The 26,486-nt window shown below is 34.5% G+C and overlaps 5 protein-coding genes across 7 annotated transcripts in view; 2 read left to right on the top strand and 3 right to left on the bottom strand.

Moving 5' to 3' along the window:
• Nucleotides 1–611, top strand: part of LOC132166500 (mechanosensitive ion channel protein 10) — a gene marked incomplete in the record, with an annotated part of 3,914 nt that extends 3,303 nt beyond the window's left edge. Inside the window, 1 exon segment of the mRNA XM_088511749.1 lies at nt 38–611. Coding sequence (XP_088367875.1) covers nt 38–308 — 271 coding nt within the window.
• Nucleotides 612–1,828: 1,217 nt separating this feature from the next.
• PSBX (photosystem II subunit X) lies at nt 1,829–2,505 on the top strand. Its single transcript, XM_059576917.2, has one exon. It carries the CDS (start codon nt 1,974–1,976, stop codon nt 2,337–2,339), a length of 366 nt encoding a protein of 121 aa, XP_059432900.2. The 5' UTR covers nt 1,829–1,973; the 3' UTR covers nt 2,340–2,505.
• A 426-nt stretch (nt 2,506–2,931) lies between these two features.
• RPA1A (replication protein A 1A) lies at nt 2,932–6,411 on the bottom strand. Its single transcript, XM_059576212.2, has 2 exons — nt 5,977–6,411; nt 2,932–4,928 (listed from the first exon to the last, which is right to left on the bottom strand). The coding sequence occupies exons 1-2, from the start codon at nt 6,234–6,236 to the stop codon at nt 3,314–3,316; spliced, it is 1,875 nt and encodes a 624-aa protein (XP_059432195.2). The 5' UTR covers nt 6,237–6,411; the 3' UTR covers nt 2,932–3,313.
• Nucleotides 6,412–7,422: 1,011 nt separating this feature from the next.
• Nucleotides 7,423–10,323, bottom strand: LOC132166275 (small ribosomal subunit protein uS3x). Its single transcript, XM_059577068.2, has 6 exons — nt 10,198–10,323; nt 9,919–10,066; nt 9,638–9,809; nt 8,121–8,175; nt 7,885–8,016; nt 7,423–7,736 (listed from the first exon to the last, which is right to left on the bottom strand). Exons 1-6 carry the CDS (start codon nt 10,225–10,227, stop codon nt 7,569–7,571), a joined length of 705 nt encoding a protein of 234 aa, XP_059433051.1. The 5' UTR covers nt 10,228–10,323; the 3' UTR covers nt 7,423–7,568.
• A 7,450-nt stretch (nt 10,324–17,773) lies between these two features.
• LOC132166050 (protein ELF4-LIKE 4) lies at nt 17,774–19,765 on the bottom strand. Of its 3 annotated transcripts, none has more exons than XM_059576798.2 (2): nt 19,555–19,765; nt 17,774–18,438 (listed from the first exon to the last, which is right to left on the bottom strand). In XM_059576798.2, the coding sequence occupies exon 2, from the start codon at nt 18,397–18,399 to the stop codon at nt 18,055–18,057; it is 345 nt and encodes a 114-aa protein (XP_059432781.1). In that variant the 5' UTR covers nt 18,400–18,438; nt 19,555–19,765; the 3' UTR covers nt 17,774–18,054. The 3 variants fall into 3 exon arrangements, with proteins under 3 accessions (XP_059432781.1, XP_088367945.1, XP_059432782.1); XM_088511819.1 differs by lacking the exon at nt 19,555–19,765 and adding an exon at nt 18,850–19,227; XM_059576799.2 differs by lacking the exon at nt 19,555–19,765 and adding an exon at nt 18,580–18,793.
• Between the last annotated feature and the right edge of the window lie 6,721 nt (nt 19,766–26,486).

Genomic DNA, 26,486 nt, shown 5'->3' with positions numbered 1-26,486 from the left:
CTGTGTTGATTAGAGATGGCTTTACTTAAAACTTCAGGTACTTGGAGAGCAAGCCTCAGCACTGGCGTCCAGGCCATAGTGTGGTTGTTAAGGAGATTGAGAATGTAAACAAGTTGAAAATGGGTCTTTACGTCACACACACCATAAACTTTCAGAACTATGGGGATAGGAACAGTCGAAGATCCGAACTAGTCTTAGAGCTGAAGAAAATTTTTGAAGAGCTTGGTATTAAGTATCATCTGCTGCCTCAAGAAGTTCATCTCAGATATGTTGGCTCAGATCCTCCAGCATTTCAACCTCTGCGGTGATGATTTTTTGTGCAAAAACACTCCTCTGCTGCAGGATTTGTTGAATTCCTAGAGCCTCTTTGGTTTGTAAAGCAAAGAGCAGGATTTGTTGTAATTCATTGCGAGGAAGATTGATGATTCAAGCTGTATATCAGTTCTTACCTCATGTAAAATGAACAAAAATTGTGCGTTCTCCAGCCGGTGTAAGGAGAAGTGCCAGATCGGTGCGATCGCAAATTTTGTTGAAAAACATGATTCTTGTGTTTTTCAAAAATTGTTTATTACAAGTTTTGGGTATAATGTGCTGCAACAGTTCATGTGATACTTACTATGTCAACAGTAACCGATTCGATTTATGGACCCAATACGTTAAACAAAACACCTTTTAAATGTGGTCAAACTGCAAAGACAAATCTCCCTTTCATATACTTATATAAAAAAAAACAAAATATCACAAATTTCCCTTTGTGCTAGCAATATTCAATTACCTAGTCAACTTATTTGAGGATGGTTTAAGATATTCAACTCGGGCATAGTATCACAATGTTGAAAGTAACACAAATCTCCATCATTTAGATTAGATTAGTTTTCCTTTTCCTTTTCCTTTTCCTTTTCAAATAAGTGATACACTCAGATTGAATTAAACAAGCTTGAAGTTTAAGACAAAGAATTTTCCTCCTTTGTTTTTCCTTAAAATTTCGGAAACTTTGTTGGTTGAATAAAGATTGTGGTGGACTAAATGTTTGATTGTTGGTGGGCTAAAATGTCAACATCTACAACTACATCTACTTTGTGGACGGTGGCTTAAGCTTTTGCATTATTCGAGGTTGCATGGTGTTGAAATCAGAGGCCATAGCGACACTGTTACTCCTTTACTTTGCCGTGAATGCTTCTTGGTGAATTGTCCAAATTGAGTTGCTGGACAAACAACTCTAGAACCAATTTTAATAGGGATTGCAATTTGTTTTTGTTTTGATGGTGGCTTTGCTGTTGCAGGTTGAAATCTTTGCCTATCTTCAAAGTTTAAGTCAATAGAAATAAGTGAATTTGGAGTCCGTTTATTTAATAAAATTGTAATTTTGTAGGTGAAAAGTACGTTTTAAAATAAAATTGCAAAACAAATGTCTCATTTGAGAGTGCGTATTTAAAAAGAGACGGTTTGAAAAAAAATTTACGTGACTAAGGAGTGTTTTTAACTAGATATATTTTGAAGCTCCCCTATTGTTGTAAACTATCTTTAGGGGTCCTAATTCGCCTTAATTACCATTTTGGACGAGTTTGATGAGTTTTGGCCCAACATGACATCTATGGGGCACACAATGAAGTGGCCTAGACCCAATCACATCTGCGAAAGCCCGGCCCAAACTATTATTAGCGATTGGCATTTGGCACCAACACACGCACAAGGGAAACTATGAGAAGCCTAAACAACAAATTCTAAAGCTTGATGGTGATTGGGCCAACAAGATAACCTTATCCACGGCTCCCAACTGGAGAAGCTGCCACGTAGGACAGAGATAAAGATGACAAAACATTTCGACCTCTCATCCCCCTCCCTGCTCCACCACCTCTATCCAAGTCCACCCACCCATTCCCTCTCAAAACTCGTCCCAAAAACCTTCTCGATCAATTTAATCACATTAACAAGCAGTGGGTATAGAGAGGGAAAGAGAAGAAGAGTGAGATATGGCTTCTACATCTGCGGTCTCAATGGCAATGCCATTAAATTATGCCAGCCAAAAGAGGGTTCCAAGCTCGGAGGCTTTCCTCAGGCCACTTCCGGTGAGGCCCTCAAAGGCGGTGGCGGCATCAAAATCAAGTGGGAGGGTTCAAGTGAGGGCTTCTCTGAAGGAGAAGGCAGTCACAGGACTCACGGCAGCTGCGCTCACGGCTTCCATGGTGATACCGGAGGTGGCTGAAGCTGCTGGCTCTGGGATTTCTCCATCCCTCAAGAACTTCTTGCTCAGCATTGTGGCCGGTGGAGTCGTGCTTACTGTGATTGTTGGTGCCGTCGTTGGTGTCTCCAACTTTGACCCAGTCAAGAGGAGCTGAGATAGAACAATTCTGTGAATCCTGGAAATTTATTAATTTTCAGCTTCATTTATCTGTTTGATGTTTTTAGTAATGATCTGTGTATTATGTCTGTAATATGTGACTCTTTCAGCTGTAATTTAGCCAGAAACTGAATTGTGAAATTTTCATTTCCGTCTTTCATATTCTCTGCAGTGTTGGGAATCTAAGCAACCCACTCAGCAATTGGTTGTACAGAAGAGAGACACAAAGTTTAGTTATAAGATCTGATACAGGGCCTAAAACATTCCTATCTAATGTGGCAAAACCACCAAACAACCATTTGGTTGCCATCACGAATATATCCAAAGTTTCAAATTGCTTGTTGCATAGCATCCCAATTCGAATTTACTGTCCTATGGGATGTTTTCTTCCATCGATTTGGGGTGTTTTGGGTTATGCTTATACGAGTAGTCGACTTATATGTGTGTTAGTGGACTGTCGGTAGCGCTCTGAATGTTTTTGTGCAAAAAATGGTGTATTCGTGCCTTTTATGGTGTCTATTGAAGAAAATGAATAACAAAAGTTTTGAGTATGAGAGGCCTTTGAAGGAAATATTAAGTCATTATTTCTCTGTAAGTAAGAAGCAGTATGATGTATGAAATGAAATTATTATCCTACAGAATGAAGAAGTTGGAACACTAGCACAATCCCTATGTAAGGAATTCAACATGAATGCCAGTGTAAGTTTCAAAGGTCAATCAATACAAGATATGGACTTCTAAATCATCAAGTAAACTGGAAAAAGAATGCACCTCAATCCTGGAGTGTGTAGAATTACCGGTGCCCACCCTGGGTCTATGCTTTTGGGAGGGCATATATAAATTTGTATCTGCTGATAGTTATTTATAGAATAACTAACAAGTTCAGTGTCACCTTGCTCACTAAAGCGGTGTCAATCACCGTGGCAGGAAGAAAGCTTCTGCATCCTAACTCATTTATGTTGGTTTATAACTTTATTGCCTAGTAAACTTTGAAATCAGATCAAGCATGTATGTGGCCTCTGAAGAATGGTTCACATTATCGGCCTTAACTACAGTGATCTTCACCCTTTGTTCATCACCATACATTTCCTCTTTGATTTTAAGACGGAAAAGATACTGGTTGAAGAGTCTGCTCTGGATTATTCCTCCAAACCTACCATCGTCCTGCTCTTCATACTTCAACGAATACAACTCCTTGGCCGAGCAACCTAAGATCTCTTCCCCAGATTCCTGGAAAGCAGTCACCCAAGTCAATCCTGTATGGTCTTGAATTTGGGCTTGAAGAAGGTATCTATAGTCACACTCCTCAAACTCTTGATTGCACCTGTCACATTGCCAATTTGCGTTTCCTGACCTTGTCACTTTCTTATTACACTGTCTATCTCCAATCATCAATGGGCAGGCTGTGTAACAGAAAGTATCTGTCTTAATGAAAGATATGGTTGCCTTCACTGTTACCCAATCTGGCTTATCTGATCTTCCAAAACCATCATCCTTGATCTGAGACACTGTTTTACGTATCTCATTCTTAGATCCTCCTGGGATAATTTCTCTAGAAATTGATACAGACGAAGCAGTTTTTCCACCTCCATCAAACCAGTTTCTCAAACCATGGGCCTCAGGCAGATCAGGATTTATGAGAAGCTGTGTCACAGAAATCGTCCCTATTGATTTCCCACTGAAGTCATTAACCTTCCCAGATTTGACAGCTAAAACTGGAAAAACCCCAGAGTTGATCATTTCTTCCAGCTTTTGACCTTCCCTGTTGCAGAATTCCCCCCAAAGGGTTAGCTCAACACTCCTGCCAGATCCATCCTTCAGATTCAGGATTCTTCTCTGAGTTTCCATCCCATTCTTTCTCAAAATGGGCACTGAAGGGTTCACAGACATGACAACACCAATAACATCAAGTATGGAATTGTTTTCAGAATTCTCAATTTCACTGATAGGCCTGAAGGAGAATTGCTGCCTTGGTATAGAACCATCTTCATCTGGGCAAAGCTCCACCGTTGAAGTTGCCTCCAGAAATATCTCCCATTCATTCTTCAGATGGTTATAGTTCTTCTGAGCAGGTTTTAAGCTACCCTTTGAGATCATATAAACTTTACCAAGCTCAATAGCATCATAGAAGCGGTCAAGAACGGCATTGAAACAAGTGACACGTATTTCTCCACCATCAGAGTCGAGGAGGTCAAAAGAGAACACCTTCCCATCTCCCCGGGCGTTGTTGTAGCGACGGATATCGCCTTTTGCAGTAACTCTTGCCTTGATAGCCCATCGTCCCTGATAAGGATTCAAAGCAGCAATAGGAATTATCCGTGCCGGTGCATCATTCTTCAAAATTGGACCGTGACTTCTGTACTTTGGAGGTGGTTGGTATGGAGGTTGAACAGTTGGAGGGAAATTTTGCATGTTATGACCTGGTTTCTGGACACTGAAATTGTTATTGCTAACCGTTGCTGACTGCCCCAAATTGCTATTAATCAATGGTTTTTGAGCTGCGGAATCAGATTCAACCAGTGACTTCGGATTCCCAATTATCTCACAGTCTGGGATTATAGTTTCCAAGTTCAGCACAACAATTATCCTGTACAAATGGTGCCGTTCAAAATTCACTCCACTTTTAAATGAGAGAGAGAGAATAAAACAACCATCAATAAGCATGAAGCTAGAGCAACAAAGTAATCATTTAAAGAGTGTTCAAAAGGTTTTGCTAATTAAACTTACAAAAAAAAAAAAAGTTTGCTAATTACATAAATTTAAGTTTCTTTTTTTTCCTCTACAATGCAAAAATGTCCTTATCATGGCTTATGCTTCAGACATATTATCCAACTTCATATATCTTGAGAGCATGAATTTTTTTTTTCTTTTCTCCCCAGATTCACTGGCGCCAAGACGAAAGTAAGCAAAACGAGTCCAATCAAACAGTCCTCAAATTTTTATTCATACATAGTTTTAACCCTTTCTTTTTAATAATCAATTTTTCCGTAAAAAGACAACCAGTGATTGACTCCAATACATAAGATGGTACCTTAAAATAATCTTCTCAAAACTTTCTTCTTTTATTTTGAAAATAACTTCATCAAATGCCGACAACTTCTAGTTAATTCTCAAAATATAATTCACAACCCATAGCTACACAAGCCCAACAAATAACAATATCCTTCTTCTCAACTTAGAATTCTCCTCTTGATCTTTAAAATAAAGCTCCTCACTTCTTTGAGTAAAATACCAAGCCAAGCTGCAAATAAGTTCTTCCAAAATGAAATATTTTTCTTTTAAATCCTGAATATAGTCAAGCTTCAAAATTTTTTAATTAAACTTCTCAGAGGAGTCAGAGCCTTTCATAAGTATAGTTCACCTGCTCAAACTCACATCTCCAAAAAATCAAAAGCACAGACAACAACTTTTTCTAGCATACATAGACAGCCAATCTCAAACTATACCGTTTGATTATCAAAACAAGCTAATGGCATAGCGGAAAGGATGACAATTGAGTCAATGATCAATTAGCAAAGCAAAAGAAAACGACACCGTTCGATCATCAAAACAACCTCATTGTTATAGCAATAATGATGGCAATCAAGTCGACAATCAACAATCAACAAACATTAAGCTTGATGAAGCGAGCTCACTTGCGGTTCTGGACGGGGCTGCAAATGTACTCGATCAACTGGACGACGGAGCCTTTCCGGACCCGACCGGACTTGACCCGGTCGTTGAGCTGAGTCGCCAGCATAGCGTGCTGAGTCGAAATGGCGTCGGAGAGGAGCAACCGGTACCGCTCCTGCGTGCTCCCAATCAGCTTGATGTCCAGCACCTGCACCAGCGGCTTCGCGTTCACGTCGCCGGACTCTATTGCCGCGATCGCGTTCGGCGTCAGGTTCACCGCCATGGCTCTCGACCTCCGATCGAAGAGAGAGAGAGAAAGAGGAAAACCCTACCCGCAGCGACAGCCGGAGAGGTGGTGACACTGAAACCCTAGAAATGGAAATGAGAGGCAGAGAGGTGGCGGGGGATTGGAAAAGGAGAATAACTGACACGGTGGCGGCATAGATCTGATTTTGAAGGAGTTGAGGAAATTTAAAAAGAAAAGAAAAGAAGTTCGTTATCTCTTTTCTTTTTTTTTTTTTCTTTTTTTTTTTTTTTTCTAATTAGAAGTTCGTTATCTTGCTTTATCTTCTTTTATATCTTATATGTTGGGGGTAGTTGGAATTCAACCGTTGGGATTGAAACACAAGTAATGTTATAAGTCATCTTAAATGCGATGAGGCTTTTAAAATTACTGTTAAATTTAAAATGTGGTTTATTAAACTTTAATTTATTGGTGATTTTTTTTTTTAATAGAGATGATAAGTGATATAAAATTAAAATGAGAGATTAATGTAACTCTTCTTACTCATTTATCACACTTATTTGATTTTTTTTAGGCATTATGTGACGTGCTTTAAATAACTTCTCATGTCAGCTATTTAAATCACATCATATCAACTTATGCGAAATGGCGTTATAAATGGACAATGATTTTTTATATTTCAATTTCAAATAAAATGAATAGCATCTATTTCATATTTAAAATTTAAAATTGGTATACATGATTATTGTTAGATGCACCAACTTTAAATCAATTCTTATTCCATTATAAATAATGGAATGTGAAAGAATAGCGATACTAAATTTAATTCAACGAAAAGTTTATGAATTATAAAAACTTTTTTAAATGTTTAAGCAACATTTAGCTATTGTAACAGTGTCCCCTCTGACAAATATATTTGGCTACAAAGAAAATCCTATTACCAACCAAATCATTGCTCAAAAAAATCCAGTCTTGAAATTAAACCAGTCATAATAAACTAGTAACCCTCAAAACACCATTAGGTCCGCAAAGCCGCCACCAAATTTCCAACCAAGACTAAATGATCTGTGTCGCGATTTTACAATACAAAGAGGCCATATCTGTCAGTTCATTGCAGTGAAATTAAAGAAAAAATTGGTTGCAAGGACAATAAAATAAGAACAATGACAAAAACAAGATATCCGAGGATTATTAAACAATAATAGTGATTTAAGATATACCAAAATAAAGGAAACATCCTAAATGAAATTATATCAAACAACACTTTAACATGTCCTTAGTACCCAAAATTGGCAATAAGAAAACACCAGAGAATTTTGATATCCAAGATTAAACTCTAATAACACAGATGGCTCTAATTCAGAACATAAATTAAGCCACTGGGAGATCAATTTCAGTTGCAACCACCGGTGCACGGAACTGTTCCTCTTCCTCCTTGGGAGTGTGGATTGTAACAAGATCAGGTATGGGCTTGGTGGGGCCGACCTTTCCCTTAGGATCCCAATCAAGCATGATCTTGACCTTGATACCAAGCACCCCCTGTATGACAATTAGATACCTCGTAAGAACCAGAATCACAGAATAGAGAAAGAAATGTAGAGGCAAAAGTTCGGAATAAGTAATGCAAGCTTATTTGGCCAAAGAGAGCACAAACCACTACAAGCAACATGAATTTAGTCAAGCTAACCTGTCTCAGAAGAACATGTCTCACAGCTGAGTCGATATATTCTTTAACCGGCTGACCGGAAGAAATCATGTATCCATCCTTGAACTTCATGGACTTTGCACGTTGTGCCCTAAGTTTTCCACTCACAATAACCTGTTAACGTGCAAATAACATAAAAAATAAAAAATAAAAATCAAAAATTCCAAACAGAAAAATAAAAGTTAGCACTATAAGGGTTAAAAAGGCAGCCTACAAACCTCACATCCCTTTGCACCATTTTCCATGACAAATCTCAATACACCGTAGCAGGCCCTAAATGAAAATAACATCCATCAAGTTAGTTTAGTTCTCAAACCTTTAAGCAAAAAATGTAAGGATGAAGTCAATACATGAATCAAAGTTCAACAATATATGTAACTTATAATTTAAACCAACAACTATATCGCATGCTCAGGTTTGTGATGCAACACAATTCCCACCATTTTCCATTGACTAAAATGCAGTAGCTACCACATTCCAGGATGATATACTCAAATGCAGTAGCTATAACATTCTCAAACTATATTTATCGTTAAATATCTTGGTCCATTTATCGTTAAATACATTGGTCCTCTACACCAGCCAATAACTCACGCACAACCAGAAGGGCAGCATAGTGTCATCCTCCAACAAATACAACCCCAATACAGAAACCCACAATTAAACCACCGCTGGTTTCATATTTTTTATTACTGTGACAAAGAAAACGAAACTAGCAAACCAGCGTAGGGTGATGACTTCTTCAAGATGCAGCTTCTTAAAACCAGATTATTTCGTTGAGAATAACCATAATCTTCTTCAAATAGGGAATATAAAAACAGAAGTCAGACTTTTTTTGGGAAGGGAGGAGGGTTGCTTGGTCGTGAAAACATGTGAGACAGCAGCATGGGTACAAGTGAGTCAACAAAAGACTTGGATAAACTTGGGACAAAAATGAACAATTATGTAGCAACTCCAAGCACACAAATCTAAGCAAATTTTTTGTCATTGTTACAATAGCCTGAGTCGCATCGTCAATATAGTCATCTTCCGACACAAAGCTGGTATGGAATTATGACCTCTTTGCTTTATAGATGACTGGCCATATGGCACAGGACAAATAAAGGACAGAACAATTGATACATACAAGATTGTAAACAAAATTAGTAGTCCAAGCATAGGTATATGAGTTTCACTATGCAGAAAAAAAAAAAATACAGTTTCAGAAGAGTTGCAAAATAAGAGAACAAGAATCAATATATCATGTCCCCTTCCTGAGGTTACTACATGAAAACCAGAGCATTTCACTAGGATGATTGCACAAAGGGGACTTGAGTAATATTACTATAGTCACCTTCCGACACAAACTTGGTATATAACCACCAATATGCTTTGTAGATGACATAAAACCTGGAACAAATTACAACTGCCAGAAAGACACATCTCACAAGAACGAGAACCAGTACATTTCCAACAGAATGATTTTTCCAATTTGTTTACACAGCACAAACGAGGATTCCTAACAGAATTCCAAGGAATACACAAAAACATAAAATCCATTTCCACATACAGCAAAAGATCAACCATGCACATGATTTAAGCACATATTACACGCATCAGAATTGAAAATGAAATTTATAGAGCTTTATATCATATACAATCCACATCACAATCCTAAATTCCACTCACTTTTAACTTCCATTCTATTCAACTAAGAAATCCATATATACTAACAGACAGCAACAAAAAAACCAACCTCCGAACGGCGAGACCGCCGAGGAGCTTGTAGCGGAGAGACTCAGCCTGGGCAATAGCGCAGAGCCCTCTGTTGTTAACCTTCTCGGCGTAGAGCTCCACGGTGTTCTCAGGGAACTTGAACCGCTTCTGCACCAACGAGGTCAGCTCTCTGATCCTCCTTCCCTTCTCGCCTAGAAAATCAAACCCCAGTATACAAAACCCCAGAAAATCAACAGGTTGAAATCACACACAAAACCAAATAAAAAATGGAAACACAGAATAAATCAAGGAAATTCAGACCCAGAACGTTTTGGGTCCGCGTGGCTCTGATGATGATCTCGGTACGCATCGGAGTGACCCTAACCTCCACTCCGGAATAACCATCCTCGGCGAGTTCACGGGTCAGGACCTCGTTAAGCTCGGCGAAGAAGACTCCGTCAGCGACGAACTGAAACCAAAAACCAAAGCTTCAGAAAAAATTATGACTGCTAAAGAGGGAGTGATATTCTGTTTTATTCGTGCTTTTCTTGCGAATTTTTTTCCGGGGAAAACAAACGGAGAGTGAAAGAAAGAGCTGACCTTTCGCTTTTTGCTCATTTGGGTTGCCATTTTCGGGGATCTGAAGCGAGGGTGAGATCTGAGAGCAAGTCGGCTGGTAGCTCTGCTATTTGCAAACCCTAATCGCGCTAGGGCTTTTGGTGGAGAAAGGGGCTTATAAGAAAGATAGGGAAACAATCGGACGGCGGATGTGAAATTAGGGTTTTGTTTGAACGGATGGGATTGTTTTATAAGTTTATTATTAGGATAATTACATTTTACATTTTGGTCGAGTTTTATTTAATTTAAAATACACTTTAAGGCGGAATTTTAAAACTCAAATTTTTTTTACGTAAAATTTTAAGACCTGTGAATAACAAAAATAATCGTCTGATGTTGTTTTGTGGTTTTTTGTTGGTTTGAGGTGATTTCGTTTTTAATTTCATGTAATTTTTTTTTTACATAAAATTGTTTGTTGAGTTTATAATCAGAAATATAGATTAATCATAATATTTTAAATAAAACTTTTTTTTTTATTAAAAAAAAAAAAACCTTACTTATAATATGTTTTGTCCTTCAATTTCGTAGATCAAAAGTGTAATTTTAAATACAATAATAGAAAATATCTACTTCGAAAAAATAACCAGAGTCGAAAATGTGAAAAAGTAAGCGAGGGGTGGATTTTTTAAAACTCGTAATTTAAAAGATTGAACCATACTTTTATTAAACCTTTAATTACATTTTAATAATTGAGTTTTCAATAAAAGCATTTTAAAAATTGTTATTTTTTCAAATACGTTTTAAAATCGCTAAAACAAACCGATATTAAAATCGCTTATTAAATTTGAAAGACTCATTTTGAGAACCAAACAAATGAAATTTTAATCTTTAGAAAAATCATTTTCATTTCTCAAACATTTAGAACTTTTCTCAAATACTGATTAACCAAACAAATTTTTAGTTGTGACGTCTACCGTTAACACACTTTTCAAAACAAACTACACAACTTCAAAACCCAAAATACCTCTAAAAAAAACATAAAACACGACATTTCTCAAAAATTAACGTAGTACCATACGTTTTAAAGGTTGCAAATTGTCCATGTCCCATTTTTTTCTATCCAAAGTGTAGGGGTTGCTCTCATTTTTTTTTTTTTTTAATTGAAAAATGAAAAGGTTATAGGGAAGGATTGTTCCTACTTCTGATCAGAACGAAAGAAGAAGTGAGTGATCCTAAAAATGAAAATAGGGTGGGTTCCCCAACAATTAACCTAAAACAAATTAAAACAACGCATAAATAATTACAATAATTAAGAAATTTGACAAATAAATGACCCGATTTTTTCAGGGGGTCGCATAAGGTGGTTACAGAAGCCAAAGGGGAACAGATTAATGCAAGCCTATCTAAACCCCCATATGGAACCAACAACAACCACCACAAAGAGGTAAAAGTCGAAAATGCATTATCATAGTCCAATGTAGGGGTTGTTGGAAAGAGAGGAACCACGACAAATCCTAATACAAAATTCTCCACAAAATGATATAGAAAATAAACAATTAAGATTTTATAAAAACAAAAACAATTTAGTGTTGTGTTATGGCCACCTTATGGCTTGTGGGGGCAACCACCGTGGGGGTGGCCCTACCGTGGCCATCAACATAATTAGCTGCCCTGTGATGGTTGTTAGTTAGATTTGGGGGTTGGCGGCCACTGTCGTGACTGCCAAAGCACCACCATGATACTTCATTGCCATAGTGGTGCAACACTTTTTAAATTTTCGTTAACTTTATTATATATATATATATATATATATATATATATATATGTGTATAAAATATAAAAATAAAAATAAAACATAAATGCTACTCACACTTCATTCCTACACTCTCAACTACACATTCTTTGACGTGTTATTAAAAATATCATCATTGAATCTAAAATTCAATAATAATCTATCAAAAATTTAAGAGTCTTGCTATGCGGCTGCCCAGCGTAAGACAAATATTAAAAAAATAATAATAATAAGAAATTTTGTTTTTTGTTTTTTTGTTAAATTTTTATGAGTTAATATTTAATTTATAATGCCTCAAAACTTATTTTTGGATTTAAAACTAAAACTTATGGGTGAAAGGTTAACCCTTTGGGATGGTATCACCTAAAAAGAATTTTATCAGTATAAATTTGATGCTAATACTTCAAATTTAGTGTTAATATCTCTCTTCTTCAATTTAAAAAACAAATTAAAAAAAAAAAAAAAAAGCCAAAAATCTCTACTTAAAATTTAATAGTAATTTTATTGTTACATTAAAAAGTATGGAGGTGAGTGACTCACCGTGAGTCTATGTAATCAACAACTATAGGCTATAGCTCTTGGCCCATACAATATCCTAGGCGTAGGAGAGTAGAACACCTAGACAAGTCACTTCAAACTTCACATGATGAATTTTTAACACCACATATACATTGGGTTAAGTAGACCGACGGATGATACTTCCAATGACCAAAGTCAATAAAAATCTTGGAAAAAACTCTGTTTCCTTAATGAGAAGAAGCTCTAAATCAGCACATGCTTCAAATAAATTAGTAAAGTGTTTACCTTTTCTTTTGAACCTTATTCTTTCGAGTCGGAAGCCATGCTTTCCTCGTACAACATTGTCACGTGTCGTCCTTTAATTGAGTTTGTGTATAGTAGATTCATGGGAGTAGAACATCAGCTCTCTAATAACCTCTCATTTGTCACGGGTCATGCGACATTTAACGTTAACCATACCTCTAACAAAATAGAATAGTGTTCTCATGCCCTCTCCGTCATCTACCATTCAAAAAAAAATATGCCGACACATCATGAGTTATTCTCTTTTTAGGCCCTAAAAAAAATTGCGTGCTACGGGGCTATGACAATCTTGATGCAATAAGTTGATATGGTCTCAGCCAATGGTTGGTTGGAATGGACTTCTCAGCAAAGCCCAACAGGTGAAATCTTGAAGTGTATCAATATATAAGGATCACAGTTCACACAACTCAGTTGTCTTGTCAATGGATGGGCTTTTTATTTGTATTTTTGTTTCAACAATGAAACACCATTTTAATTGGATGTGACAATACAAGGATGTAGGTCCGTAGAACATGTCATGTAGCCAACATGTACTTCTACAGAAAATGACATAATCGAACGCATATTAATGCAACAATAATAATAAAAATAATAAATAAAAATAGAAGCCATATTGTATTGACAACACAGAGTAAAGCAAAAGGCCCGAATGTTGGGGCGCATGGCCGGCTGACCCAGATTGTAGGGCCATATCAGTGGCAGACTAAAGGCCTTAAACGCTCCACGAAGGTCGAAAGGGACTAACTGCATTCTGTGAATTATGTCCATGCCACGACTGGTGAGACTTAAAAGATAAGGTAAGTTCACTTTTTAAGTCAATGAATTATTACGTAATTTCATAAGTATTTTTTCAATTTTAAAATATTTTAATTTGAACTATTTAACTTTTAATTGCAGTCAATTTATCTCATTTGTCAATTTTTGCTGTTAAAATCCTTAAAAAGACAAAATTACCTTTTAATTTTCTTTTTATTAAAAAAAAAAATAGAAATTTTTTTTTTAAAAAAAATGGTCACAAGGTGACCCAAGGTTGCTCACCTTGTATTTTTTGTTATATATATATATTTTAATTTTTAATTTGAAATTTTATAAAAAAAGTCATGATATAAACGTCATTGTCTCACTTTTAACGTTTAAAATCTGACGTAGGGGTTCAAATTGACTGCAATTGAAAGTTCATAGTCATTGGTCCAAATTGTGAGGTTTTGAAGTTTCATGGGAGATTTGTCAAATCGCATAGTAATTTAGGGGTTTAAAGTGAAGTACACCTAAAAGATATGTTACACTTAAAAGATTCTTAAACTACTGTGCATTTTGAGAATACTTTCTCAAATCTTAAAAACTCTCAATTTCACCATCTGAACTTTTAATTTGATGCAATGTACCATTCTCGATCAAATTTTAAATGTTAAAACTGATAAAATGGCCTTGATACTCTTATCTTTTTTATAAAATTTCAAATTTGTCCTCAATTTCAAATTAAAAATTTAAATTTTTTTAAAGAAAAAAAAAATCAAAGGGTAATTTAGTTTTTTTAGTAATTTTCGTTAGGAGTTAGCAACTGAATATGACAGAGGAGGGTCATTTGAATCAAATTGAAAGTTAAGGAGATTAAATTGAGAGTTTTTTAAATTTAAGGGTATTCTCAAAACAGGTGATAGTTCGGAGTCTAAAGTGAAGTTTTTCTTCTTATATATATATATATATATATATATATATATATATATATATATATATATATATAATTAATGTAATAATTTGGGTATGTCACTAAACAATTAAATATGTATGTGGTTGATATGACAGTGTTATGTGGACTTTCGTATCAGTTTGTAAGTCCTTACAATTTTATCACAAATTACTTACAAGCTAACGTGTAATACTTCATTAATTTAAGCATCGGAAGTTTTATCAATCTCTCGAAACTAGAAGTTTTTGATGACTCTTTTTCTTATTTTACAAGAGCCCTGAACCGATTGTTAAAAAAATTAGTTGAACAATATGCAAACAAACATTGGGTTACATGTTTCAACAACAACAGCATGGTTTGACTGCCAATAACAACTACCTTAAGTGGAGTGGGGGTCATGGTTAAATTAGGAAGAGAGAAGAAACAAGAATATAATAATGATAGTAATCACTCAACAACCTCAAGGAGACTTCAAAACTAGTCCATCCAACTGATTCACAAGTTCCATCCATGGCAGCTTAGATTTCAAAAGCTTTGTTTGGTCGCAACTCACAATTCCTCAAGAAAGGCAATGATGGGTCAAAATGTTCTTCCACGACAAAATCTCAAAGGTTGAACTACTTTAAAACTTCTAATTAATTTTAGGATGAATTAGGTTTGATTTTGTTAATTTAGTCTATTAAATTAACATTTGTCTTTAGAGCACGTAATTCTCATATACAATTTTCGGAAGATTATCAATCACTTGAATTTTTATATGCATTTTGAAAATCAAGTGTTTTAAAACATATATCAGTTTAATAGACTAAGTAAAAAAACAATTGATAGGCTGACCGACCAAATTGCATCCCAATCACCCCACCTAATGAGCACGCTCACAATAATAATAATAAAAAATGTTTGAGATTAGTAAAGAGTAAAACATCCAAGTTGTATCGATAAACTTGCCAATCAAAAACTGTCATGGGCTACCTAACTAAGGATGTAGATATTAAGTTAAAAGGGCTAAAGGACAAAGTTTTTTATTTTTTTATTCTTATTTTTTCAAATAATAATAATAAAATAAAATAAAAGATTATATCATCTATTAAACTGACATGTGTCATTTATAACATGTAATTCTCACATGACATTTAATAAAATAAATAAAGCACATAGATGTCAATTTAATAGGCTAAATTAGGAGGATTTTCTGGGATTGAGATCCTCTCAGATTTTCATATTTTAAAAATTAAGTATTTCATTTCATCTAACAATCTAAAAAAATGCAAAAGTTTGTGTGTTATTGAGATAATTACTTTTAGTTTTTAACATGTCAAATCAACTTGCGTTGATAACACAAACTTCTGCATTTATTTAGACAGTTAGATGAAATAAATAACTAAAATTTTAGAATATGAGAATCTTATATTTTAGAAAATATGAAGAGATAAGAAAATTTGGAGAATTTTTTTTGTCCAATGTTAAAAGGGCAGTTATATGTCTTTTTGAAGATCAAAATGGATGTTTGTGTATGAGCAAAAATATATATTTTTTTTAAAAAAAAGGAGAAGGATGGTTGCTGAAAATGCAATAATTAATATTATCAGGATGATTATTAATATTGTAATTAGGCCATAATTTGATATTTGAAGCATGGGCATAGATTATTATTGTTGTTGGATCACTGTGTTGGGTCCAACTAATGATGTGGATACCTATAATATCCATTATTATTGTACAGGATAAAGGGGCAAACTAGACTTGGGTTCCTTTCCAACCTATTTGCTGGAAATGCAAGGAACAAAAGGAAAGAAAGGCAAAAAGTAGATTCCCACTTCACATGTTATGTTAAAGCAATGCTTCGTTTGTCTTGGCTTGGTTTAAGAACCAGCTGGTCTGGTCTTCTCCCACTTGATGATAACCTAAACAAAGCACATGATGTATTTTTAATAAAGATGGAGGCCCCTGTACGGTATATTTTTGTTTGATCCCGTTGATTCCACCCTCATTTCTTTATCTGCATTGGCGGCCGGCAGAAATGGATTTTAACTGATCATAAATTGTCTTTTAAAACATTAAATTATTATTATTATTATTTTTTTTTTTTTCAAACGATATGTGTGGTGATTTATCATAATATCATAATAGAAGTCTTGAATTTGAAGCGTTTGCTTTAGGGCCGGGACATTTCATTGTATTAACAACGACGGATTAAAAAGCTGATGGGCATTGTTAGTCGCGGACGAAGAAATGGGTGGTAGAGTGTACTCATATTTCAAAATCTAAACGAGAAACGAGCCATTTGAAGCAATCAATCATGTGGGCCTTTCTCCAAAGATCAGGAAATTAGGTTTCCAAAAGCTGGGTCCACCAAAAAAGACATGTACTCAATCAGAGAAAGAGAGAGACGCCGGGGGAATCATCAACTTGAAGGAAGTCATAAAGGATATTTATTGCATAATGAGAATCAAAAGGGGGAAAAAAAAATTGTAAAGTAAAAGAGAAAGAACCTATGTAGAGGAAGGGATAAGCATGGAGAAGCTCAGTTCCATCTCCAAAAAGAACCTTTGGGTCCCTTGTCATGTTGTTGGGGGTCACTGTTTATACATATCTGTCTGTCTCCAAGAACTGTAGTGCTTTGTTTTAAACCACCTGTAGAATACTTTATTTCCCTACCAATACCATCAGAGAGATTGTCATTGGTTACAAGAGAGATAAAATAATGGTCAAAAGCTCATCATCTCTTATCTGAGATTCTGTTCTTGTGGTGCTGTGTGACTTGGAACTAAAAAGATTATCTAAAGCTGCTTTTTTTCAATTCTTTCAGAGCATCTTCACAGAGATGTATTCTTGTTCACTTCTCCACATACATTTGAACAGAAAATCATGAACAGTAGCTTCTTGGCAAAGAGAAGGGGAAAAAAAGAAAGGACCTTTGCCAAGTGGGTAGATTGCTGAAAACAGTGTCTGAAACCTCTTCACTTCAGTCCTCAGCTAAGGTCTAAAAGAAACAGCCTTGTGTGTGGGGGGGGAGGGGGGAGGTCCAAAAGGGCATAATAAATGAGTCTTTATCAAAAGTAGATGATGATAATACAGGGAAAAGAGATAATATGGCAAATTTGAAAAGCCCCATATTAGATTTCAGCCTTTTCGACAAACAGAAAAAGTTAATGGAAGCTAAAAGCTCTTAAATATCTTTGAAAAGGAAATCAACAAACTGTACATATATATAAATAACAGATCAGCTGTGTGTTAAATCCCTGAGTTAGAAAAATGAATGGGGGTTGGGGGGAGAATAAAGAAAAAGTTCCAAAAAAATAAAAAAAAATAAATAAAAAGAAGAAGAAGAAGCTTTATTACCCATTGTCAAGAACAGGACCAGAAGAAGAAAATAGATGGCACATACAAGCTCGGTACTTTTAAATTAGATCCACAGTTACACTGAGTTACATCGAGGCCAAGTAGAACTTCTGGAAAATTCATTATTTCTCTACGAAATGTAAGTGAAGATGAACTAGACAGTTCACTGATACAAGAGAGTTACAAAATCTAATCATGCTCTACCACCTCAACACGAATTGTGAAATTCTTGTGTTTCCCACACTCAAATTTTCTATGCAGGCCTATTTCGTTTGTGGCCAGCTTTGCCATCTGATTTCAAAGCACCACTAGAATCCCCCTCGGAGGAAGCTTCCACGGATTTGGTAAAGGAACTGGAAAGGTCTGCATAGAGGTCAACCACCCTCCTGATATTGTTGTTGAGCTCCCTAATCAGACCCACATTCCTGCTGAGGTTGTCAGGGATCTTGGACTCATGATTCTGGTTTATCTCGTTGATGAGGAGCCTGTTCTGATCCAAGATATTCTGGACTTGAGAGAAGCTTTTCTGAAATGTCTGCAAGACCTTGCCATCAATCTGGGTGCCATTACCAAGTCCTGAAAATGTGTCACCCTCCATTCTTTTGAGAGTCAGAATTCTGTCGAATCAAAACCAGTCCTGCATCAACCAACAGAAAGAAGAAGAAGAAGAAGAAGATGAGGAGGGGGAGGAGGATAGAAGGAACAAAAGCTGATACAGTCTTTATTAAATTATATAAAAAATCCATTTCTATTAATACCCATAATCATATCTTCTTACCTGTACATGCTTATAGCTTACACAGCTACACAAACCAAAACCCCAGACAAAACATGAGAAGGTTTGGCATTTTTTTAAGGCATTTGTGCACATAAGACAAGGTCTGTGGTAGAAATCATGACCTCCATGGGTGCTTCTTTTTACAAGGGGATCAGATAACCAACATGAATTATTATTATTAGTATTGTTATTATTTATGATGAGATGTGGAAAAGCAGATCCCATTTCCATAAAAGGGAACCTTTTTTAATGTACACAGAAAATACCCACCTAAAGCTCAGAGTCCCAAAAAAGAATCTCTAAGACCCAAAAAAAAATTCCAGTCAATGATGCGGAGAAGATGAGGCCATGAGGGGGTACTACTGCACAGACAGCATTATTGATCTTTACAAGCAAAAATACAAAAAATAAAAATAAAAACCCAGGGAAAATAAGATAAAACAAAACTTAAAAAGAAGGTCCAAAATGTTGAAAACAAAATTAAAGTGAAAACCCATTTAATAATCGAAATGGGTATTACCTGAAATTCAGGAATACCAGAAAACAAGGACCAAATTGGGAATTCATACGTTCAAACCGTACAAGAAAACTTGCAGGTACAGAAGCATAAATTCCTGAAGTAGAAAAAACAATTACTCAGACAAAAATAAAAACAGAAACTCATAACATAATGCCCATAAACATTACCAAAAAGAAATCCCACACCCACTAGCACTACGAAAGATCTTACAAAAAAAAAAAAAAAATTAAAGAAAACCATACTCAATATAATACGTATAAGATTCATAAATATCTTCTTCACTTATTCCTGAAATCCATTGCTTTAGCAAATGAAAATTAACGAACCCATCAAAAGAACTACGAATGAAAACAAAGAAAGTGGAAAAGAACAAAGAAAGAAGACAGATATTTTCTGGGTTTTTTTTATTCCAACATGTTTCCTAACAAATGTTTATTTATATTAATATTTCGTACCTTGAAAATCTGGAACATTATATTCTGGGGGAAGACACAGATTGAAAGAGGGAGACGAGGGATTCCCGAGGAGCAGTGGGAAAGATCGCCGATTCAATCCGAATCTCCGGAACAAAAGCCCTCTGAATTCTGAGAGAGAGAGAGAGAAAGTTTCCAGTCTTTCAGAGAGAGAGAGAGAGAGAGAGAGAGAATATGTAGATTTGACAGTCACGCTCGGACCCCCCTGTGTGTCTAAATATTTTTTTAGCTCTATTCTATAATCCATATCCACCTGTTATTTCGTAATTATTAATGATTTTTTTTTTTTTTTTTTTTTGATTGATTCTGTGGGGGACTGCTTGTGTCTTTTGCTCAGATCCAAGTCCTTGTCTTCTCAAGCTAATTTGATTTATGGGCACGTGGCATTTGATGTATGATGTAGTTGCCATCATGACAAGGACCCACTTCCCGGGATTTCCTAACAAGGTGAGTATGTTAAAAGGTTTCTTCACCTCTTCGTCCACAAGAATTTTCCATGTTTTTTCCTTCTCTTTTCTCGGTACGACTTGATATTATTGTCAAAATTGTTGAAATGACTTGTTGTACAATAATGATCCATAATTTGATTCTGTAATGTTTCCAATTTACAATAACACTTTTATTTTCCATCGGTAGGTGAAACGAAGGGATCATTGAATAATTTGATTCCAACCAACCATATTTTTCATGTATACCCCTAAATAGTTTATCCTCATTTCGCTTGAAATTAAGAGGATTATATTGTCTTTATATTTATCCTTTTTTTTTTTTTTTTTACCTAGTTTGGGTTTTTTAATTGCATTGAAATTGAGTCGTTTTTTTGCATAATTCAAAAGATTAAATGAGTGAGAATCTGCTGTTAATTCAGTACTTATAAAACTTGAATTATTAATTCTTATGAGAATCTATCGAAATTACATTTGACCCTTCATTCATTTAATGGATCATAATCCTGATTTTGTCTTTGTTAGAGAGCTTCTTGTCATGATAGTATAAAGGAGTGTTTGAGAAATCATAATAAAAATAGATTTTATGAATAGTTCATCTCTCTTTCCAAATTCATATGGACCAAATTAATGATAGCTAACTTTGAAGATTCACATCCTATTGGATGCCCAAGTATAATGCCAACAAAAAAAAAAATGGATTGATTCTTAATTTATATTCTACTTTAAAGAGGTAGCAACATAATCAATCCACTAAAGTTTTATTCATTGGATGTCTATTATACATTATTTTATTAAAATTGGATATAAATCTAATCAATTCAAAGTCAAGCAAACTCCTTTTCTCGACACTAATTCACCATTAATTTAAACCAAATCTCCAAACATAGGGTACAAAAATCTCTTGTTCGATTCATACAGTCTAATTTAATTGCTTAAAACGTATTTTGTAATTTAATCTAACTAGCTATAGTATGTGTTTCAAATAAATACTACATAAGACTATGTTTAAATGCGCACACCACATATTTATTAAGTTCACTAAAAACACCTAGCAAGACTTGCAGATCAAATAAGTTAAGAGTGTCACGTCAATAATGAAAACGCATAACAACCCTGAATTTGCATGTATAAGTACATAACACAAATCAAAACCAAATGCATAATGTATAATAATGTTATACATCCCACCTTAATCACACTTTGTTAATATGACATTGCAATTAGTCATTGATTTAAAATAAAAATAAAAATTAACAATGGTTAATGTAATGACTGATTTGCAGTAAAGTAAGATAAAACTATGATTTATAATATTTCTTCATAATATATATATGTGATTAAGAAATGCTATACAACTTTATATCACTTTTATCCTTCTATATGCTCATGTGATAGGGTGTAGTAGTTATTCGATGATCATTTGTTAAAAAAAAAAAATGTTTAAACTACATTTTTATCTCACAATTATTATACAATGTTGACGTGACAATTACAATCAAGTATTTGATCAATCATTGATATATATATATATAGTTGAGACTGTTATATTAACATTGTAAGATGATTGTGAAATAGAAATAAATATTGAATATTTTTTTATAAAAAAAAATCAATAACTATTAAATCCCGTCACATTAACATGTTAAGATAAATATAAAATGAAAGTGTAGAATAAAACATGACTCTATGTGATATGCAGGAAACAAATCACGCTCCAACTCAATCAAAAATATATTATATACAAACCTTGTCCCACTACACAAAAATAACATTGAAAATCACCTTCCAAGGAGATAGAGGACGAATCGTGGGAAAATACCTTTTTTTTTTTTTTTTAGGGTGTCCTTTACCTATGTCACCACAAATGCTGACGTGTAACGAGGCCTAAAATAAATGTTACATTGGTTTCGGCCTGCCCCAAGTCCGCCCGCGGATCTTCGTTTTGGCCGAGAATGGTTAAAATTATTATCAAATCTACCGAACAGCTGTTTCCAGCCAATAATGTAGCACCACGTGCCAAGAGAGGCTCGGAAGATCTACAGCTTCGGGTCCGAGCCTATCCAGATTCCCGAGCCTCTCTGCTGCGATTCTCTTTTCTCCCCCCCAGAGTCGGGCCCACTCCCTATCACGCCCCTCAGTGCAGTGAAAATACACATTGAACAGAAACCCAGTGTGTAGGGGGGGGACACGCTGTCCAACGCTGATGATGTTTTTGGCTCCTGATGGTACCTACGGTTCTTCTGCTCATGTGTAATCTTTATAACCACTTTCATACTTTAATCTTATAACCTAGTACGACATTAAGGTGATTTTAAAATATATATATATATATAACAATTAATTTTGGACGAAATGAATGATTGACTAGTTTTGTTGATTTTTGTTGTTGATGGGTCAACCTCCTCAACAGGTCCATTTCAAAATGTAATATGAATAGTAAATAATTGTTTTCATGTTCTTAAAACTATTTTGTGTTTGAAATAAAATTAACAAACATAGCTTGAGATTTTAACAACATAAATCAAAGTCATCTCTATGTCTATTAAACTAATATCTAATTTAAAAAAATGTAATTTTTACACATTTTTAATATATATATATATATATATATATATATATATATATATATATATATTTTAAGAGTAATGCTAAATTCTATACTCTTATTTTTACTAGGCTGATGTGATAATGTCCATCAGCTCTTATTTATTTATTTATTTAACAAAATTAATGAGTACTGTCATATAAGTCTAGTGAGATGGAGATAGAATAACTGGGCAGTATCTTTTTTTTTTTTTTTTTTTTTTTTCTTTTTTGAAGAAAAACTCTAGGAAATCTCATTCAAGAAGAAATCAAAGTGAGGGGATTTATAGTTCCCTCTCAATAATATCACAGATATAGCTGGAGGTATTACCCACCCCAGTCCTATCTATGAAAGTGTCGATTGCCAATTTAGCCAACGTATGAGCTGCCATGTTTGCCTTTCGATCTACATGTTGACAACTGAAAAGACTTTAGCACCCTCTAGAGATCTTCAATTTTTAATCAAACATATAATTTTTACATGCATTTTTAAAAGTGCTTCTCACATTATCTAAAAACATATGTCAATTTGTAGAGTGTATTAAAAGTTTTTTTTTACTCAATTTGAAAGAAAACTATGTCCATATAGGAATGGCTTCTCGCTGTCACTTTGCTCTAAGAACATTTGTTAGTTTATAGTAATTATACAAGTCTTTTTTATGTCGCTAAAAAAATAAAGTGACTTTTAAAATCACCATTTAATCAAAATTCAATAGTGATTAATTATAAGTCAAATGGTGATTTTAAAAGCCATATTATTCTTGGAGGGATACAAGATAAACTTCTCACATTACTTGTTAGTTTAATAGACTCAATTAAACAATTTGTTTTCAATTTCCATTGGAAAGAAATCTTTATCCATGTAAGAATGGTACAAAGGAATAATTATTACATAAGAAATAAAAGACTCATTGAGCGGGGTTATTAACTAATAAAATAGAATAATTAAAAACAAAACAAAAAACATAGGTTGATAACTGTAGAAACATTATGCAAAAAAAAAGAAAAAAAAAAGAAGAAGAGTTTTGGACATATGCCACAAGTAAACCTTTTAATATTAAAGTGGATTAAGGGAAGGTTTAATTTAGTTCTGTTTCCGTCCTAATTCCGTATAAAACATTTTCTATTGTTGGAAAGTGACGTTATGAAGTGATTAGATTGGATATAAGTGGTGAGAAATAAATAGATAACCAACAAAAAAAAAAAAACAAAAACAAAAAAACAAAAAAACACTATATATATAATAAAATATGCGAATGGCCAATGAAAATAAAGCCTTTACTATCACACTATGTTTGTTTTGTCCAGTTTCGGCCAGAGCTAACTGAGCAGGTTTCATTGTTATTTATTAAATTATATCTCCAAAATCATCTTTAACTAATCTGGGTGTGCTTGTGTACGTAAATAAATAATCTCACCAAATCTCTTCTCTTCTGATTTGCAATTAATTAATTAATTAATTATATCAATTGCAAAGTCTTTTTGTTGTGTAGTCGTGTTAATTCCAACATACAAACCTGATTATGTTATTATTTTGAGAGAAATGCTATTCAGCATATTCCGTCCCATCTCATTCGATTACATCGATGTGTCACTGTTTAATTTGTCTTTTTTTTTTTTTTTACAATGATTGATTGGGTACTGTTACATTAGCTCAATGAAATAATGGTAATCCAATCTTAACTATGTGTATATAAGTTTTTGAGTACTCTCTCCTTATAAGCCAATTTTTAATGGTGAGTTATATCTAATGTTTATATCATTTGATATTAAAGCCAAACACTATGTCACAGGTTTGAGTTACGGAGATGGTGACTTATGGGTTTGATTAAAATACTGATATGTGAGTAGAGCTGCCAAAAGAGAAATAGCTACAATCGGATTAGTATCGATAAAATGGGCCGTCGTGGGTGTCGGCTACGGAAGTATGGTGATATGTTACAATTGTTGTGTCCCACATGGTTTAAATATAATCTTAATCATGCGTATATAAGCTCTCGGATACCTTCCTCTTGTAAGCCGGTTTTTAAAAGTGAATTATACTAAATGTTTGTATCACATTTCTTTATTGTTTTATGAGTAAAGTAATATTACTGTTTGAACTAGTAGCTCATATTAGAACACCAGTGGTTGGCCGAGTAGACAGAGCGGTGTGAATGGAGCGAAGTTATTCTTTGAACTAGTGGCTCATATTAGAACACCAGTGGTTGGCCGAGTAGACGGAGCGGTGTGAACGGAGCGAAGCGACCCTGGGTCATTATTAGTAAAATACAGTCGCAGTCTTAGTGGACGTAGGCACATTGCCGAACCACGTTAAATCTGTGTCTCGACTCTCTCTTAATCTTTCTCTTTTCAATTACATATTATTCATCATTGTTGTGCACGGCAACAACAATTATAAACTATATTTTTTTCACACCACCGTCCTACCCTCATGATATGACAGTCCCGATCAATCCTTGAATTTTATTTTTAATAAGAACTGATCTAAGGATCGATTGACACAAGAAGATAAAAAATGTGGTTTTTAGTATTACTCTTATTTTATATTTATATTGTTCCGGTATTATTGCATGTCCTATTCGTTAGAAAGATATTATTGCATGTCCTAAGTGAGATATTTTAATTAGATTCATTTACTGTGATTAACTATTATTTTCATAAGTTAAACTCGAGTCTCTTTCAAATGAAAAAGGTAAACTTAATTCAATATTAGTTCTTTCTCTATATTACTTTAGTACTTATTATATTGACCCAGCAACTTTATTTGTTTGACATTATTACTGTTATTTGGAGTAATATTATTTGGGAGCGCACTCCCTTAGGCTAAGTGGTTAGTTCGACTATCTCTAAAAGGAAAATGCTATGTGTTATTCTTGTGTTTTCTTGGTTATAGGTGTATATTATTTTATAAAAATTAGATGAGAGAAATAAGGACCATATTATTATTTTTATTTTTTTAGAAAATAATATCCACGTAAGATCGTGAGAACATGAGAAGAACACCAAATATCCTCCTCTAAAATTGTTTTTTGAGATAGCTAAACCATTCTTTTTGCTTGAGGGATGGTCTGGCCACCCTAGAGTCCTCTTAGGTGGGATGGTTCAGCCACTCTCTCTTTATCTTTATCTTTATCTTTTTTTTCTTTTTGTCTGCAAGTTCTTTTTTTTTTTTTTTTTTTTTAAAAAAAAAAAACTTCACTTTAGATCCCTGAACTACGGCGCGCTTTGAGAAGACCCCCAAATTTCAAAAACTTTTAATTTAACCTATTGAACTTTCAATTTGATTCAATTGACCTCACTCTGTCAGATTTTAAACGTTAAAAGTGATAAAAAGACCTCTATACGCCTGCCTCATTTTAGAAGAAGCTATTATTTATTGTGTCCTATACAAAATTAACAACAGTTGATTAAAAGTTAAAACCATCAATGGTTCAGCTATGGTTAGCGCCTCTGTTCCCTAAATTTGATATTTGGGTAATCATAACAACTTGTTAGATACATCTGTCAAGTTCTGATAGAACATTTTGATATTATTAATGCTTATCATAATCATATTAACTTAATTAAATCCCCGAGGGCCATGCCTATTAAATAAGAGTCACTATTAATGCATGTGGGGGCATCTTGATTAAGCAAAGGGAATCTATTGTGCATTGTTGTTTTCTGGGGGGTTTTGATGAAGAATATTAGAAAGAAAGAAAGAAGGCTGCAGTACACATAGTATTGTCCTGTTTTGATACTTCTTCAACTATTATTTAAACCCCCAATGATTTCAATGATTACCTGTAAACCCCCACGACTGGTTTTCTTGATGGGGGACAATCCAAAGACAGATGCTTCGGTTTCCCTCATTATACAAACCTCTCTGTGTGTGTATAG

Source organism: Corylus avellana, chromosome 11 (assembly GCF_965113065.1).
Source record: "Corylus avellana chromosome 11, dhCorAvel1.hap1.2, whole genome shotgun sequence".
Taxonomy (NCBI): Eukaryota; Viridiplantae; Streptophyta; class Magnoliopsida; order Fagales; family Betulaceae; genus Corylus; species Corylus avellana.
The sequence above is the reverse complement of the archived record's forward strand: the minus strand, read 5'-3'. Positions and strand labels throughout refer to the sequence as shown.

Excerpts from the sequence above, each read along its gene's own strand:
- PSBX (XM_059576917.2), top strand. The coding sequence starts at position 1,974 with ATGGCTTCTACATCTGCGGTCTCAATGGCAATGCCATTAAATTATGCC.
- LOC132166275 (XM_059577068.2), bottom strand. The coding sequence starts at position 10,227 with ATGGCAACCCAAATGAGCAAAAAGCGAAAG. Across the intron at positions 8,176-9,637 it reads GGCGGTCTCGCCGTTCGGAG|GGCCTGCTACGGTGTATTGA; the intron begins GTTGGTTTTTTT and ends ATTTTCATTTAG. Across the intron at positions 7,737-7,884 it reads GACATGTTCTTCTGAGACAG|GGGGTGCTTGGTATCAAGGT; the intron begins GTTAGCTTGACT and ends ATTGTCATACAG.
- LOC132166050 (XM_059576798.2), bottom strand. The coding sequence starts at position 18,399 with ATGGAGGGTGACACATTTTCAGGACTTGGTAATGGCACCCAGATTGAT.
- RPA1A (XM_059576212.2), bottom strand. The coding sequence starts at position 6,236 with ATGGCGGTGAACCTGACGCCGAACGCGATCGCGGCAATAGAGTCCGGC. Across the intron at positions 4,929-5,976 it reads AGCCCCGTCCAGAACCGCAA|GATAATTGTTGTGCTGAACT; the intron begins GTGAGCTCGCTT and ends CCATTTGTACAG.